Source organism: Euprymna scolopes, chromosome 14 (assembly GCF_053919585.1).
Source record: "Euprymna scolopes isolate OS-2025 chromosome 14, ASM5391958v1, whole genome shotgun sequence".
In the NCBI taxonomy this organism is placed as follows: domain Eukaryota; kingdom Metazoa; phylum Mollusca; class Cephalopoda; order Sepiida; family Sepiolidae; genus Euprymna; species Euprymna scolopes.
The window spans coordinates 96640323-96654093 of NC_136495.1; the positions used below are offsets into that span (position 1 = coordinate 96640323).

The 13771-nt window shown below is 28.8% G+C and overlaps 1 protein-coding gene across 8 annotated transcripts in view; it reads right to left on the minus strand.

The window, feature by feature from the left end:
* Positions 1-13771, minus strand: part of LOC145293185 (liprin-alpha-1-like) — a 227278-nt gene that overhangs the window by 100489 nt on the left and 113018 nt on the right. For 5 of the 8 annotated variants that reach the window (XR_013869680.1, XM_080139676.1, XM_080139674.1 and 2 more), the window contains exons 5-9: positions 9577-9705; positions 6142-6363; positions 3744-3890; positions 3079-3213; positions 1-68 (exon numbers count right to left, since the gene is read on the minus strand). The exon at positions 1-68 is cut by the window's left edge and continues 16 nt beyond it. Coding sequence is in view for 7 of the 8 variants with exons in the window: in XM_080139676.1 (XP_079995802.1) it covers positions 1-68; positions 3079-3213; positions 3744-3890; positions 6142-6363; positions 9577-9705 (701 nt within the window). In the remaining variant the exon portion in view is untranslated. The remainder of the gene's footprint in view (positions 69-3078; positions 3214-3743; positions 3891-6141; positions 6364-9576; positions 9706-13771) is intronic. The other 3 variants (XM_080139675.1, XM_080139672.1, XM_080139677.1) reach the window with 1 other exon arrangement.

Genomic DNA, 13771 nt, shown 5'->3' on the forward strand with positions numbered 1-13771 from the left:
GTTTGATCTGTCAGGTCTTGCTCTAAATTCATTAACTTCTCCTGGGCATTTCCATGCTGTTGTTCAGCCTGAGAAAATAAAAATTTTTAAAATGTTGCAATAAATCAGACTAATTCATGATAAAATACATTAGATTGAAAAATGCTAAGTATAGATATAATTTACATGTTGATTTGGGTCATTAGGTGTGATTGATATTTAATGATTTTTGAGTCAGTTGTGATTTTGTATGAGGAGCTTTAGCTAATTAGTTACATGTGACATAGATAAAAATTTGAAGTTGAATATCAGTTGTGGCAGAAATTTCAGAGAAAGTTTACGTCAGGTTTAAAGATAATTAAAAAATGGCTGTTAAATTTTAAATGAATAATTGAATAAAAATTTTTTAAATAGATCATAATGCTCAAAAAATAATTAAAATAATTTTAAAATTGTTAATATGTAGTACCAAACAGTGACTTCTACCTTTAAAACGAAGAAAACTAGATATTAGTTTCATTATTCTATCTAGTAGAAAAGATTATATATATATATATATATATATATATATATATATATATATATATATATATATATATATCCATCCTGATGCTTTTGAATCGTTTAAGATAAACCAGACTATATTAATAAAGGAAATCCAAAACTATATTAGCAATGTATAAAATGTATTTATAATTACATATAATAAATTTATAGATAAAAAAAAAAAAAAATGTATATATGTAAAAATAAAATATTTTTAACCTTTATATATCTAATTTTAAATAAATAAGAATGTAAATATACAAACTACTAATTATAGTGGGGGTGATAAGTAGTTAAATGGATTAATCCAAATCTTATAAATACAAGACTGATAAATTAAAAAATGTATCTATTTTAAATGTGGAAATTGATGAATCGCACAGGTAAGAAATTCATTTTTATACTATGAAAAGGTTAGTAATTGCAATTAAGAATAGGAAATTGGATCAAATTTTTGTAACATGTCTTCTTCCTAAGATTAAGGGTGGTGGTGTTTGATCAACACTGCTGGGGAGCCACGATGTAATATACTGTTTTGTTTTTAAATCCCCGAAACAGTGTTTCATGGTAAACAACTAATGATCCCTTGAAAAATAATTAAAAAAAAAAAAAAAATTGGTATTATAGTAAATTCGAGAGAGTTGATGCAGTGATTGCACGTGATTAAATGACTTACTGACTAGATGTTTTTTTTTTTTTTTTTTTAACGAATGATAAAAAGTAATTTTTTGTATGGTTTCAAATGTTAAAAACTTCAAAGACTATATATATATATATATATATATATATATATATATATATATATATATATATATATATATAATACTAGCAGGACCTGTGTACCAGCGTTGCCCGCTGGAAGTATGCCCCCCCCCTCCCCACTGTAAAAAAAATTTAAAAAAATAAACTACAGTTGTTAGTGGGAGTTACTTAGACCCATCAAAATAAAAGGCACTGGCAAAGTACCGATGCTTTTCATATATATTTATATATTGAAGTGGTTAAATAAATATTACAAATAATAGCGTCTTTTATATAATAATTTAAAAAAAAAAAAAAAAAAAAATTACAGAATATTATAAAAAGAAATATGTTGCAGAAATAAGATGGTTGGCAAAATATAAGTTTGTTTTATTTTGTTCAATAAACTTACGTATTTGTTTCTTTTTCAGCATAATAATTTAAAAAAAAAAAAAAAAAAAAACGCAACTGTTTGAGAGAGAACCCCTTCAATTTAATGAGTTTACATCCTCATTATAGTCATATTCTTTATATAGCATTAATGAAGGTAATTTTTAAGGTTCAAAAATCTTAAATTAGTTGTTTTTCACCGCCTTTCACATTCATCCTAATTTGGCAAGGTTTTCTGGTAATCTGTAAACGAATAACACATGTAAAATTGTCGCCAACAAATAGTCTTGTCACAAGTCAAACAACACGCGCACATGTGTTGTTTGGCTGGCCATCTGAAAGCATAACGTTTTTTTGGCGACAATTATACATGCGGTATTAAGTATCATAATACCGGGAAACATATAAAATGTCAAATTGCATAGAAAAGAGAAAATAATTAACAAATACACTTCCGTATTTTGTTACTAGTCTTTGTTTGATTTTTTAGGAGAAATCTTAATATAAAAGACGCAAATATTTGGGAGCTAAACTCTTCAATATATAACTATATATGAAATGCGATGGTTTGAAACACCACCAATATACACATAGTGTGCTTAATGGAAAAAATAACTCAAGAAACTGTAATTTTGTAGATGTTTTGACGACGACGAAGGAGATTCTTATAGTGAATAGCATGTTTTAAACTTTGTATAAGAAAGCAAGCAAACAGGTTATTTAGCGTTCATGTAATGATTTTCTCTCTCTTGTAATTAATCTTACATACCTGAAATGACCTATGCAATAAATGAACTTGACGTTGGGCACAATAATATGTCTGTTAGTGACGCCATATTTTAATGTTAGTAAGTGTTCGTTTATAAAGTGTAGAACTTCATTTCAGAATATTAGAATTTTCAGAGTTTGGTTAATCATACTTGGCAAGGGAGCCTTTATTATTTATGAATCAGAAATATGAAAGATTATGTAAGGTCTATGTATCTATTAGCCAGTTACGGTTGGTGTATTCACAGATTCTGTAGAACATGTAGAATTCATCTCCGGTAACAACTGGTAGCAGTGGTAGTACTAAATATTTAGAGAGAAATATAGGTGCTCCTTCCTCTAGAGATGTTGTGATTGTGATCGTGTTGCTCGTAGGATGCAATGTAGCATTTAATTATCACGACTGAATGTGTCTAAAATGGTGTTCGAAAGCTACATAGGATAGTGGCTATTAGCCTAAATGTATTCAATTTGTATGTGGCATCTGTTGTTGCAAACCTACGATACTTTGGTCCAGAGGGAAATTTCTGCAGTCATTTTATTATATAGGAGATTTAGAAATATTTTATTAACCCTTTTAAATATTTTCTTTCAAACAGATATTAAGAATTGAATTTGTCAACAGACCAAAAATTGAAAATTCTATAAATTTACCTGACTTAGAGCTTCCATACGTTGCGCTAACTCTGCTTCTACACTAGGAAGAGCTTCTGCTTTACGTAGAGATTGCTGCAGTTTTTGTTCAGCTAATTCCAACTTTTCTTGAACAATTCTTATTTTTTCTTCACTCTGCAAATAGAAAATTCAACAAAATAATTATTCCATACAAAAAAAAAAAAAAAAAAAAATCCATGATTTGCAGAAATTTGGGCTGCTGGATAGCAGAGAAATACTCATTAAATAAAAATATTTTTTCTAATAATAATTTCCTCCAAACTAAAGAATGAAATATTAACATTAAAATATACTATTTATGAATAAAATGAAAACTTTGGTATGGAGACAGCATGCAGTCAAAATAGATATTTATGATAAATATAAATTCTTAATTGTTACGATAACATAAATCTTTTGGATTACTCTGTTGCTAGAAAAATAGCATATTTATTTATTTGTGGACTGTTATTCTCATCTTCATAGCTGTAATAATAAATAGTTGTAATAATAAAAAAGTAGTAAAAATAATAAAGCAGAGAATAGCTGTTCAAATATCTTGATAAAGAATAAAATTTACAAGTATAATAAAAAAAATCTATAATCTAATTTATAGAATATTATCAACATTTTTTTCTATATAAAACTAAAGAGATCCTACTTACATCCTTTAATTGAGATTCTTTCAAGGCAAGTTCTGTTTCCAATTTATCATTCAAATCATGTAAAGATGTAGACTCTCTTTGAGCATTTATATACCGTTTTTCTAATGTAGCAATTCTTTCTTCCTGATCTTCTTTTTGCGCCACAGACTAAAAATAGAATTTAAAAAAAAATAATAATAACAGGAGGCAATTTAAAGTGTTGATTTTTTTTTCATTATACATTTTCTAACAATATTTTCTAACCATTTATTTGTTAAAAGTGAGTGAGTTTTTATTGGCATTGAATCTTTTAATCTCACAATTTTATCATAATTGTGTTTGATCCCTTGCTTTTTTGTTATGTTCTGTTCATTTCATAGCGAATAATGAACCATTTTATCTATATATATAAAAAAGATGAAAATTGTCTGTTCACTAAACATAGACATAATTTGAAATTTTATAGGAATGATCTACTTATAGAGACTGTTTTAAAGGAATCATATTTATAAAGACATTCCTAATAGCACTCTTAAAATTTATTTTACCTTTGATTTTAATGAAATCTAAACCATAGTTATACTACACAACATTAAATTTTTAAAATATGTGTATGTTTACATATCTGTATGTACAAGGCTTGCTCATTATGAATTTTAGAACGCAGTTGCTAGTCATCTGAAGTTAAAATGTGGGCTACATTTAGTTTAGCTTTATGAAAAGGGAGGAAATGCAAATATATACACATACATATAGAGAAACTTGAATGCTTACTAGACACTATCCTTGATGGTCTAAGGTCTCCCCATACAGGGGTTTTTCAGTACAACCTAGCAGAAGGATACATTTCCCTATAAGTAAACCCTAACCAAATATTCAAAATCATAATATTCACGACCAAAATAAGATCTCCTCAGTATTGCTAACCTATACTAGCTTTTACGAGGAATGGTGCTACCGCAAGTAATAACACAAAGTTGGATACTCCATCAGACTAGATGAATTCTTGTCTTGGAATCCAGTAAGATAAAGAGACCAAAAAGAAAAATATACTATAATATACTAAAATGGTTAATTAAGGAGAGGAAAATTATATCCTCAAGTTCTTTAGTAACTCAGTGTTTGATAGTTAAACAACTTTAATAGAATATTCGAATATCTATGTATCTCATATAGAAATCCAGTGTTAGTCCCTAGGAAGGGGGACCCTTGATTTCTGAGAACTTTAACTGAAGGAAAATGAATCGAGAGGACATAGATACACAATAAAACATACCCTAAATAAAAATTATCACAATCTTTTTCATTATTAAGTTGTTAAGTTGTTGTCTTTTAAAAAGATAATCACAACTCAATAATGATCCAAAGATTTTGATATTTTAGATGTGCCTTTGTGACCACAGATAAATATAGCAAATAAAAAATATACCATATGCACCTCACTAAAGATGCTTTAAATAAAAGGAAGAAGTTCTTCATAAAAAAAAATGCAATGAGCCAAAATTTTATGCAGTCATGGGGGTTTCAGAATATAAAAATATTAGGACATTACGGTCACATGACAGATGGGATCTTATTGATATATACTCTAAATCTTTTACTACATATTGAAGGTCCTGCTACATGTAAATCAAGACAGATGCTCTTTATGATGGTTAAATCACACCAAAAATAAATTTAACAGAAAACTTAGGCAATAGATATATATATATATATATTTTTTTTTTTGTTTGCTTTTATTAGCATGTGTCTTCTTATATTTATAGAAATGATGAGTTTCTCTAGTACATAATGCAAGAGAGATCTAAAACAACAGTAACTCAGCTTCAGCTTAATTGGACATTATATTCAAATATTGGAAAATTCAAGGAATAATGCCTAGAAAAAGAATTAGCAGATAATACCAAAGATAGTCAAAGAAAACTTTACTTGCAAAAGTTTTATCCGTAGTTAAAAAGAGCAAGCGTTCTCTGGAATGTTGGTACAATATTGCTCAAATATAGATTGCCCCAAGCCTAGATTAAACATAGTAATAATGATGATAAATGAAAAGTTGAATACTAGATTCCGATATAAAAAATTGTATGTTTAAGAGTAGATAATAGTTAAATATCATTTTTTTTTCTTTTTTAAGTTTCAAAGATATGAATGTACCAAGCTGAATCATAAATGATGTTATAACAAGGTTTAAAAAGGTTTGGGGTTTTGCAACATCAAAACATCTTGCCTAGTAGACTTGATACATTTCTGAAAGTTATATTTCAATATATCTATATATATAAACTTTTAAAAGCAAAGTTATTATACTATTACAAATCTGAAAGGAAATGCTTATATAAAAAAAAAAAGAAATTAATTTATTAATAAACAAAATGGACAATAGTTTATTTTGACACGTACAAAAAAGTTAGAAACTTACCTCTCTCAGATCTCTTTGTAGTTTAACTAATTGTTCTTGAGATTTTATTAAATCTTTTTGAGTAGATGTTAATGATTCTTCAAATTCTGTACATTTGTTTGTGAGTTCTAATATATTTGTTCTAGTCGAAGTTAGTTCTGAATTTTGCTTCTCAACGGTTTCTTGAAGTTCTATCACACGGTTGATATCAGAATCAGGGTCTATGGATCCATTGGATAACCTCTGCAAGATTTATAAAATTAAAACAAAAAACAAACCTTGTTATTCAAAATATCTTAAAAGAAGAAATAATACAAATTTTTATAATAAAAAAAAAAACCAACAAAAAACAAAATATGATTTTATTAAGTAGTAGCAAAGAGTAGATAACCTAAATTCTACTCTACTTAACTTATTGGTTAGTTAAAAGGTTGAACTAATATTGAAATTATAAAGATATACTCAGAATTTTATAGACTAGATTTTGAAATATGTAACCTTAAAATTAATACCAAGTAACATAATAGCAATCCATCAAGAGATTTCAAAGAAAATCTTGCAATATTTTCTGGCATTTCAGTAACCTTTCATAAGGTCATCCTTATAGGATGTTAAGGATAAATTTCATTTTTTATATTCTATTCATTCAAAATCATTTGAAGTATTTAATAATGGTAAAATACAATGGATAGCTGTTTCTACGCATTATCGGTAGGCTTGAGAGTCAGAAACCATGGACAACTGGCAATCATCACAATATTGGAAGAAAATTATCTGCATAATATTGATTCATGCTGAATTTAGAAATCTCATCTGCTTCTTGAATACTTTGAAGGCTCAGATACAAGTTGAAAAATCGTGACAGATGTGGAAGCAGTGGTTAATAAGAAGGATCATAGCAGGTGTATCATCTGCACAACAAAATTTGTCAAGACATTGCAAAAGAAGTTACAGTAAGATCTAGGCAAAGACAATGCATAAAGAGATAGGGCACCAGAGTAGTACATATGAGCAAAAAAGCACCCCATTCAAGAGCCACAAGGGCTAATTACATACCACTAAGACTCCCAGCCCAAAAATCAAAAATTTCCCAACATGGTCAACCAGCAGTAGAGCCAAGGATGCTTTGATTCTTTTCAGGACCAGTTGCACAATGTACTAAATAACAGGTGACTAGCCTGCAGTCTGGAGGAAATTCCACATCTTATGAAGACAAAGTTCTTTCAAACTGTGATTGTGAATGCGTTTCTAGCAAAGTTCACATTATGCAGCCCCCACACCTTGGGGAGGTAATTCAGATGACTATATTGAGTTGCTGCCCACTATTGTCAAACACTGGGTGGAGAGAATGGCTGCAGGATGACCATACATGTAGTAGCAGGTCTCAGTTTCAGGTCATATCTCAAAGAAAATCTGGCTGTCTGAGAACTCTTACAATTTAACTAGTCTCAACATCTGGTACCTCAGCTCATCTGATTGCAATTATGTGTGGAGCGCAACTGAGAAAGACATCAACCATACCGTCTGCCATAGCAAGAATGAGCTTGTCACCATGATCAAACAGGTGTTCAAGCATCTCTCAAAGAACACATTGAAGGTTGCATGCTCGAAGAGAAGGTCCATTTAGAAAACCTGATATATGCTCAAAATGACTTCTTCGAGTGAGCTATATTTGGCAAAACTCAAAAAAATTCACTTGGGATTTTGTTTGAGAATATGCCAATTATTAGTCAAGAAATAATATTTTTTCTTTCCTTTCCAAAAAGGTTTAAATCTATCCCAAACATCCTGTATTATTTTCTAACTTTATTTATTTTTAATACAAGAGGGTGATAGAAAATCTTTATATTTTAAAAATAAAATGCATGCATATTACATCTGATTGGTTGAAAATGGTAAGCAACTGTATTACTTTTTTGAAATAGGCAACTTTGGGTTAACATTTGATAAAAGTTGAAAGAAAAAATATTTATAAAATATAAATATGTGTTTCTGTATTATTTGGTTTCTTTGGACTACTGTTCTTATCTTGAATGTCATTTTTACGTTTCGGTTGATGTAACCTCCAACCTTCTTCAGTAGTCGGAAGAATCCAAATAATCCAAATAAACAATCCTCATCTCAAAAATTCAGAAATATAAGTTTTGTTTTCCATGTATTGGCAAGAAACATTTTTCTTCATTATATATAAAAAAAAATTTTTTTTTCCCTCTCAGATAAATGAGAAAAAGAAAGTTTACTCAAAAGACATTGAATAACATTTTTTCTATAACAATCTAAAAGGAAAAAATGCAAATTTGAATAAAGATAAAAGGATTAGCAAAAAAAATAACAGAAAGGTTATGCATTTGTCAGGTCACACACATATAAATTCATAAAAATATCTTAAGATTATTCAGAAAAATGACATCTTTCCAATATAAGAGAAGGATTAAAGTGCTTTTAAAAGGAATTATTTTTAGCAAACAAACATTAGTAAACAGGCGGAAAATAAAAAAGCAGTAACAAGCAGGACACGGTTGACATACCACTCTAGTAAATTAGAATCTAGAAGTTCATATAATTAAAAAGAAATGTTAAAGATATTTATGGAGGTTTTAAGCTAAAAGCAAGATTAAATGATTAGTAAAAAATGTTTTTTTTTTTGATTTGAAAACGATTTAATATAAAAGTTATAATAATAATAAATCTTTTTTGTTAATAATCTCCTTCATTTAAATTAAGTCCATTTCACAACAGCATTATAACATATTAGAAGGTTTAGTAAACATGATGGAGGCATTCGATGTTAAACAGGTGACATAAACACACAGTTACACTTCACTATCACTCTGTACACTTCACAAAACCAATTAGTGTTCAGAGAAAAAAAAAGCAACCAATGCAGAAAAGCACACAAAATACACAAGCAGAGTTAAAAAAAAAAAAAAGAAAGAAAAATAAATAAATAAAAAGGGAAAATAGGCGTGGGAGGGGAGGGGGGGTCGTCAATAGACCGCCAGAGAGAATTTTTTTTTTTTTTTAATTCTTAAGAAAAATTAAAAATAATTTCTACCAAAGCTCTGACAATTGGGTTTTAAATATTTAAGTCACTAAGAACTTTGTATTAAAGCTCTAGAAATCATTTTCATAAAATTAGGGAACAGGTAGAAGAAAAAAATAAAATTAAAAAAAAAAATAACTATAAGATTTTTTTTCTTAAAAAAAAATCTTTAAGTATAAAAAAGCAATGTCAGAACTTTCCTAGAAAAAGACATTTCACTAGTTCAAACCAGGAAAAAAAAAAAAAAAAAGAACCGTAATACCTTTCCTTACCATCACCCCCTTCATCAATAACTAAGTTTTCAAATGTTAATAATTTTGTTAATATTTCTTTACATCCTTATCTACCATCGGCAGCGTTATTAGAGTTGTTCCAGGTTATAAGAAAAGCAAGCTTCAATATCAATAACATACCTTAGGATGAAGGTCTTTACCATCACCATCTTGCGTACCCTCCGAGGAGGTTCCCTTAAGGAGTTTGCCATCTTCAGTGCTGCCACTCGAATGTCTCGACTTTGCTTGCTGCTCCCGCAGTGTGAACAGCTACATGGAAAGAAAATTAATTCTTCAGTTTCTTATCTTTTGGAAGATAACGGACTCCACCGAGGAACCTTGTGCTTAAGATACTTCACCTCTTGTATCGAAACAACGGATTGGACTAGGATTCCATAGCACACTCAATCTATGACTTTTAAATGTATATCTCTGAAAAGTATTCCTTGCTAACTTAAAAAGCATTCTGAAACTATCCTACCTATTAAAATTAAGAATTACACATGGAAGTAATAAAAAATTCTAAGCAATAATTTCTAAGAGATTTATTAATGAAAATCACTAAATATTAAAACAGATGAAATGCTGATAAATGTAGGCAATTTTGCTTCATCCAATATATTCAAGCAATGCCCTGAATCTTATCCTCTCCTAAAAATGCTTTTCACTTACACTTTAAGACTACTAACCTTTTATAAATGTCACAGTTTGCTTATATGCATCCTGTTTCAAACATTTCCTCAATAATAATACTATCATTTTTCTATCAGTATTTTTATATTATGATAAAGACAACGTTGGATTAGTGTTTGGTTTACTGGTAAATAGCATTTACAATTAAATTACTATACCACTCCATTTTTTTCTTTCTCCTGATTTTTCAGATTTTGTTTTTTTAATTAGGGGAAGGAGAAACTAACTTTATCATAAAATATTCTACCTTAGTTGATTTTTTAACTGGGTTTAAAAAAAAATTAAAAAATTGAAGAGTAAATCTTTCAACAAAATGTTTTAATCTGAAAATTATTTGTTCAAATCCTTCAATTATCAGGTTTTAAGTTCCTCATAATTTTTATTATAAATTGACCCTAATCTTCATGAAAATCATCCTGTCATCAGTCTCTGATCAATCACTTTTGTAGAAGTAAGCTAAAATTGTTCCTAATGATTAATTTTATATTATTTATGTATTTTAATATTGAAAACATTAGACAATAAGTATTTCCGAACCCTACCCTTATATACTAATGAATCTTAATAGTATACGATATATGATAATAAAAATTTTGCAGTTCATTAAATACAAACATTTATTGTATTTTTGGTAATATTCAATGCTTTATTTCTACAAATAACAAACAGGTAAGCCCAAAACTGTATCTTTCTTGTGAAATTAAATTAAGAACTGTTCTAATTTCCTTCCAAGTGATTATTTTATTTTAACAACTTTCAAGCAAGTGTGTAATTTTAAGAATAATCTTTTAAACTATACATGTTATTAAATTTCGCTATTAAAAAAATAGGTGATATTTTCAATACATTGTTTTATTGGACAAAAGATAAACAAAAAAAAAATAAATAAAAAATTAAATATTTGTAGTTTCTAAAGATTGTAGAAAATCGTAAAGCTTCTATGCAGGAGAATACAGTAGTAGTTCATTTTGATAGCAATGAAATAGAGATATAACAACATTGCATTGGGTATTGCTAATATATTTATATTTGTAATGTAAAATTCTAGGTGAATTCATCTATAATAATTTGTTTACAAATACAATTCAGTTATCTAAATATTTTACAAGAATCTATTATAAAATATTCATTTTCAATTCAAATGAAAGTGATCATGCTTTCTTAATTTATATATTAATTACTGTGCCAATTGGGTTATGTTGCTTAGTCATTGTGCTTATGTACAGCATAGTCTCCACATCATTTGACCAATTCTCACCAAACGTGGTTAAAATATTGGTCATGGTCTAACTTACAAAGGATTTAATTTGGAGACATTTAGATCAAGAGTCAAGGCCAACGGAAATGTAAAGGTAACACTTTTGGTGATAACGTTGGTTCTGTTTATTGTGGAAACTTGCAACTTGGCCCATATTCTAGCCAATAAAGTTCCACATCTATATGACTGTAAAAAGTTTGGTCATGATCAAAATTTGGATAAAATTTCAACTTTCGATTAATCAAAATTTGATAACAGTAACCACCATACAAAATTTGAGCCTGATCAAATAGTTTTTAAGTTATCAACATTTTCATGACATAAATTTTGAATACTTTGTATAATATGGAAAAGTAAGGTCCAGATAATCCTAACATTATCATTTTAGGTATGAAATAAAGATGTTTCATAATAAGTACATTTAATTAATAATTATTCTGAATAACTACTCTAAATTTATCTAATTTCTGTAAAATCATTGAATTGATTTATTTTTAAAATTGTTTTAAATTTTATAGTCACAAATTTTTGTTCACCTCAACACATGGATGTATGTGAAACTTAAAATATATTTGTTTATTCTTAAAATGTCAAATACTGATATAAATAATATATTTATCCAAAAATATCTAGAACAGAAAATATCAACTTTCAAGTTTGCCTTTTGTAGCAAAATGTTATGAATGTCATAACATGGTTTTATTTACTCCATGCTGGTGACAATTTTTCTGACCGATCAAATATTTTTTAAAATGTTAAAATAAACATTTTTCTTTTTTTTTTAGTTCAAAATTTTTCTATTCCTAACTTTAAAATATTTTTTCTTTAATGAACCTGCTCCATTATATTCCAAATAATAATTTTAAACATATTTTATTTTTTCCTAAAATTTAAACAAATATTATTTGTAGACAAATTATGTTTTATTGTATAACATATAATCCATTTTCAGGATATTTTATGCCTAATCTTGTCATTTTGGTAAAAGTTTTCAAGTCTTTAATAATCTCAAATTATTCATGGTGTGTGTTTATTTTGATTGTTTTATTTAATTATTAATGAGTTACTATTTATCAAGGTTAAAAGCCACTTGAGGATAAGAGTTACTAAGATGGATGGATTATAAGTTGGAATCAATTGAGAAGTGATGCATGAAATGAACAAAACCATTTTCATAAGAAATTGAATTTATGACAAGTATTTGTTGATATTGAATTTGAAAGTGCCCATGCAAGGAAGCAGTTCGTTGATAATATGCTCCACAAATGGGATTTTTTTTAGAAAGAAACTTTGTTTATGGAAATTCCACTTGGTGTTAGGCATATGAGGAAAGTGTCATAACTAGATCAGATTCTAATTAAGCCATAAATGGAATGCTGTGGGTGTCAATGCCTCTCACAGTGGGTTAATCAGTCACTGAGAGGTTTCAGCAATAATTCTTTAGGAAGTACCGATTAGTAAACTGGGTCCCTCTGAACTCGAAAACCCTGCTACCTCTCAACAACCGACTGACCAGTTCTGTTAATGAGGGGAAACATTCCCTCTTCACATGTGCTTGTGGTCGTCAGTTTGCTACTGGTAGAACATTAGTGGCATGCTTATCCAGAAGAGCTCAACCAGGACAGGGTTGTTGGGTCCGTCAGTTTGACCTGGACATCTGAGGATGACGAACGCTTGTGAGATTGTGTGACCAAGATGATCGTCCGTTTCCGAATGAAGGCGGAGATGTGTGCAGCAAATTCTTTAGTTTGGGATGGATGTAGGAGTAACAACTAAGAGGCGATTCTACACTCCTAAATTAGGTCCAGATGTAATTTAAGGATAAAAAATTGCTGCAAACAAATAGGGCAGACACTTAAACATACAAAGTATGCTAAGAAAATTATGAGGGGCATTCCAAAAGTAATGCCTTCTATTTTTTTATTTCACTCGAATGGATGAGGAGATTGCAAATTGAATTGTTATGATGACTGAACTTATGCATTCATATTCATAACCTGAATGTTTCATCTCTCTGTTGTAGATATTGACAATGTAAGACTCTAAAAAGCAACCCATCATGAATGTACATCAGGAGCAAAGATGAATTCCTAGCAAAAGTACATTGAGAATGGTGGTGACCATGTAGAAAAATAAATTCTGGAGGACAAAAGGGTGCTCGTTTTTTTATGGTATCACTCTTGTCGTCATAGCTCTTCAACTTTTTGAGTTAAAAAAAAATATATATATATTTTTACTTTTTTAACTACCTTTGTATTTCAACCGATTAAGTTAAACCAGTTAATCATGCATGATTTTCACACGTGAAGCAGAAACAAACGAAGTTGAGCCAAGTACCAACATTATTTCAATAAAAAAAAACAAAAGAAAACGTTTCTGTGAAGA